The 3,629-nt window shown below is 45.1% G+C and overlaps 1 protein-coding gene and 1 long non-coding RNA gene across 8 annotated transcripts; one reads left to right on the top strand and one right to left on the bottom strand.

Annotated features, from left to right (window-relative positions):
* Nucleotides 1-263: 263 nt before the first annotated feature.
* LOC118981337 (small proline-rich protein 3-like) lies at nucleotides 264-2,605 on the top strand. 6 transcript variants are annotated; one of them, XM_037038030.1, is made up of 4 exons: nucleotides 264-298; nucleotides 1,589-1,787; nucleotides 1,836-2,082; nucleotides 2,230-2,605. In XM_037038030.1, exons 2-4 carry the CDS (start codon nucleotides 1,608-1,610, stop codon nucleotides 2,292-2,294), a joined length of 492 nt encoding a protein of 163 aa, XP_036893925.1. In that variant the 5' UTR covers nucleotides 264-298; nucleotides 1,589-1,607; the 3' UTR covers nucleotides 2,295-2,605. The 6 variants fall into 6 exon arrangements, with proteins under 6 accessions (XP_036893925.1, XP_036893926.1, XP_036893924.1 ...); XM_037038031.1 differs by having other exon boundaries at nucleotides 1,589-1,982; nucleotides 2,178-2,605; XM_037038029.1 differs by having other exon boundaries at nucleotides 1,589-2,057; nucleotides 2,229-2,605.
* LOC118981338 (uncharacterized) lies at nucleotides 1,699-2,182 on the bottom strand. Of its 2 annotated transcripts, none has more exons than XR_005065330.1 (3): nucleotides 2,137-2,182; nucleotides 1,945-1,992; nucleotides 1,699-1,749 (listed from the first exon to the last, which is right to left on the bottom strand). It is a non-coding gene; the product is annotated as an uncharacterized LOC118981338 (long non-coding RNA). The 2 variants fall into 2 exon arrangements; XR_005065331.1 differs by having other exon boundaries at nucleotides 1,730-1,773.
* Nucleotides 2,606-3,629: the final 1,024 nt, after the last annotated feature.

Raw genomic sequence — 3,629 nt, 5'->3', positions numbered from 1 at the left:
TGATTTACTCATCACCACCCAGGAATCCTATAGTCCATAGCAAACTAAGGATCACCTGGGCTTGGCCCCACAAGGGATGCACAGTGGGGCCAAGCCTGCATGACACTTTTGTCAAAGAGTAAGTGCCCAAACATGTCAGGCCAGGGATTTTCATTACAAAAGCTAGAATAAAGATAGAGTGGCCCCCAAACAATTGCACTTCCTTAAGGCAAGGCTCATATTCTGTATAAAAAGCTAGCTTGCCAGAGACTCTTCACAAGACGTGAAGGCCAGACAGCTTGACTTTTCTCTGCACCAGGTGAGTCTCTCTGCTTGTGATTTCTTAATATTTGTCTAATTCTATTTTATTTGCTGGAGACTCTCCACCATGCTAAAAAAATATATTTATATTAAATGCAATCGTGATTTGTGGTTAAGGTGACATTACAGATCTTTCTGACTTCCCTCTCAGATTGTAACTGCAGAGAATGGTTTCTGTAATGATGATTTGCTCAGTTACAGGATAGGGACTACCAAGTCCAGAGTACATTTAGTGACTGTTATTACTTCTTCTAATCATTACTCAGAATTTGAAATATTGAGGCACTGCACTGGCAACTTGTGTGTTCAAAATACAGATTTTTCTTTGCTTCATGATGCCATCCATCAGAGATCTTAAAATGTGGGAGTAATCTACAAGCATAATTCATGGGAAATGACTAAGAGAGAGGACGAGGCAGGTACTGTGCTGTGTGGCAAAGGAGGAAGGTGACTTGAATCTGGCAGAGAGTGTCTGGGAGGAGAGCCATGGTGGGTGAGCCTGTATGGAAGCAGTGAAAGGATGGGAAGCCTTCCAGAAAGTATACACATGGAGAATGATGTGAACAGAGCACCAGAGGTGGGCTCCTGTGGGCTCAGGGCAAGTTCTCAGGCAGCTTTCCTATGAGACCTATGTGATAGACTTGAGACTTCAGACCTTATCGTCTTTCCAAGTTATTAAAAACCTGGAGATTCAGTGAACCCTGGGATGGGCATTGTGCTGTGTTGCTGATGTAGGTTTTCAGAACCACCAAAAAGAAAGGAGGGCTAGATCAGCACTCCACTCTATGTGGCACAGAATAAAGCATATTTAAGCTTCTTTTCTTGAATGTGCACAGGAATCAAAGAAGTTCCCATTAACCTTGAATTCAGGGAAACAGAAAGGAAAAGAAGACACTATGATCTCACCTGTAACAGGAAGCTAAACAACAAAACAAACAAGCAAGCAAAATATAACCAAAGACACTGAAATAGAGAACAGGCTGACAGTGACCAGAGGGGAGAGGGGAGGGAATTTCAGGGGAAATAGGGGAGGGATTTAGGGGAACATATGTAAAGGATACATGGACAACAACTGAGAAGGGTGGAAATGGGAGGGAGGGGGGAGCATGGGGGTGGGATAGGATGGGAGTAATAGACAGAAAACTGTACTTGAAAAATAATTAAATTTTAAAAAAGAAAAAAAGACACTTGGTCACATCTGTAGGGACACAAAATGAGATATATTTATCGTTAAGTTTTTCTTGTTCCTTGTTTCAACAAACCTCCTGGAAAACTTTTCTGTCTCTAGGTCCAGCCTCCTTTGAAGCATGAGTTCCTACCAGCAGAAGCAACACAACATCCCACCTCCCCAGCTTCAGCAGCAGCAGGTGAAACAGCCCCAACAGCCTCCACCTCAAGAACCATTTGTTCCCGCTACCAAAGATCCATGCCACACCAAGGATCCTCAGCCTAGCCACACAAAGGATCAACAACCTGGCCACAACAAGGCTCTTGAGCCAGTTTACCCTCAGGTTCCTGAGCCTGGCCACATCAAGGATCACACACAACCTGGCCAAAGGAAGCTTCCAGAGCCAGTTCACCCTCAGGTCCCTCAGCCTGGCCACACCAAGAATCTACAGCCTGGCCAAACAAAGGATCCACAACCTGGCCAAACCAAGGATCAACAACCTGGCCACAACAAGGTTCCTCAGCCTGGCCACACCAAGGATCACACACAACCTGGCCACAGGAAGCTTCCAGAGCCAGTTCACCCTCAGGTCCCTGAGCCTGGCCACACCAAGAATCTACAGCCTGGCCAAACAAAGGATCCACAACCTGGCCAAACTGAGGATCAACAACCTGGCTACACCAAGGATCCTCAGCCTGGCTACACCAAGGATCACACACAACCTGGCCACAGGAAGCTTCCAGAGCCAGTTCACCCTCAGGTCCCTGAGCCATATTCTCCAATCGTTATTCCAGGCCCATCCCAGCAGAAGACCAAGCAGAAGTAATATGGTAGCACCCATGCCCTCGAAGAGCCACCAAATGCTGAACACCTTCTTCCCTTCTGCTTCTGTGTTGTAATGATCTTGTCATCAGTATGTTCTCACCATCTGTCAGAATCTCTCTCTTAACTGCATTTTAAAATATATTTTCTGAGGCTTTTGCTGGACACTCTGAAGGGTCCTCTGAGCCTTTGAATTATGCTGAAGGCCTAAGTGGCTTTGCTGGTCCTAAGTTGCTCAGGTATCATCTGAAGAGTTGATCTGATTGACAAGAATGCCTGTTTCTGCTCTGCCACCATTAAATGAATTTAACACCACGTTTGACTTCTTATGTTGTTTGCTAGATCTGCCCCTTCCTGTTTTGTCATGAGTAGGACCTGTAATCAGAAAGCAGTTGGTGTAGACATCATCTCTCTGTCCTGCTACTGTGTGCTTCCATGAATGCGTGAGTGTGTGATTTCATGTAGGGGCATCCTGAAAATGGCCATGGCTATCATGTAAGGGAACCCAGAGCCTGTCACTTTGAGCAGCCACACCTGGAGCAGGGCACTCCTCTGACACTGGGCTGAGTCATGCCTCAGTTCCATGGTGCCTGCTCCTAAGGGCCCTGTCCCCAAGGCTCCTGCTTATTCCCATTAAAACATCACTGCTACACAGTCGAACCCAATTATTCTGGTTTTCTTCACTCATTTCACCTTCCAGAAAATGAATACAGCCCTGGCTGGTGTAACTCAGTGGGTTGAGCACAGGCCTGCAAAGCAGACAATCATGGTTCGATTCCAAGTCAGGGCACATGCCTGGGTTGCAGGCCACTTCCCGGCAGGGGACCCACTAGAGGCAACCACACATTGATATTTCTCTTCTTCTCTTCTTCCCTTACCCTATAAAGATAAATAAAATAAAATTTTTAAAAAAGAAAAAGAAAACGAATACATACAGACACATGCTCACAATGAAGCACATTCATTTAAGTAGACACACATTCTCCTAATTATTCACATAAGCCTTGCTCTCATTAGCTCAGACAATGTTGTTTTTACCTCCACCTATCAAGTACAAAGAGGTCAGAAACTATCTTTACCAGAAAGAGGGTGAGGAGAATACACAATGCCTTTCCTTGGAGAATCAGTAGTCTTTTCTGGGAGATACAGTATTCACATCCTCACACAAACATGTACATATACAGCCACAGGCAAACACTCCAAATAATGTCTCACCCAAAATGAAACACAGAATCCTGCGTATTCAATGATTAGAAAAATAAGGTGAGTTTGAAGAAGAGTTTAGAAGGAGGAATGTGTGATCCAAGTGAGGTGGGTAACCAGCAATAACTGGCAGTTT

The sequence above is a fragment of the Sturnira hondurensis genome, unplaced genomic scaffold, assembly GCF_014824575.4.
Source record: "Sturnira hondurensis isolate 20B ecotype Veracruz unplaced genomic scaffold, ASM1482457v3 Scaffold0024106, whole genome shotgun sequence".
Taxonomy (NCBI): Eukaryota; Metazoa; Chordata; class Mammalia; order Chiroptera; family Phyllostomidae; genus Sturnira; species Sturnira hondurensis.
Note: the sequence above shows the minus strand (reverse complement) of the source record. Positions and strands in the feature narration are given on the sequence as shown.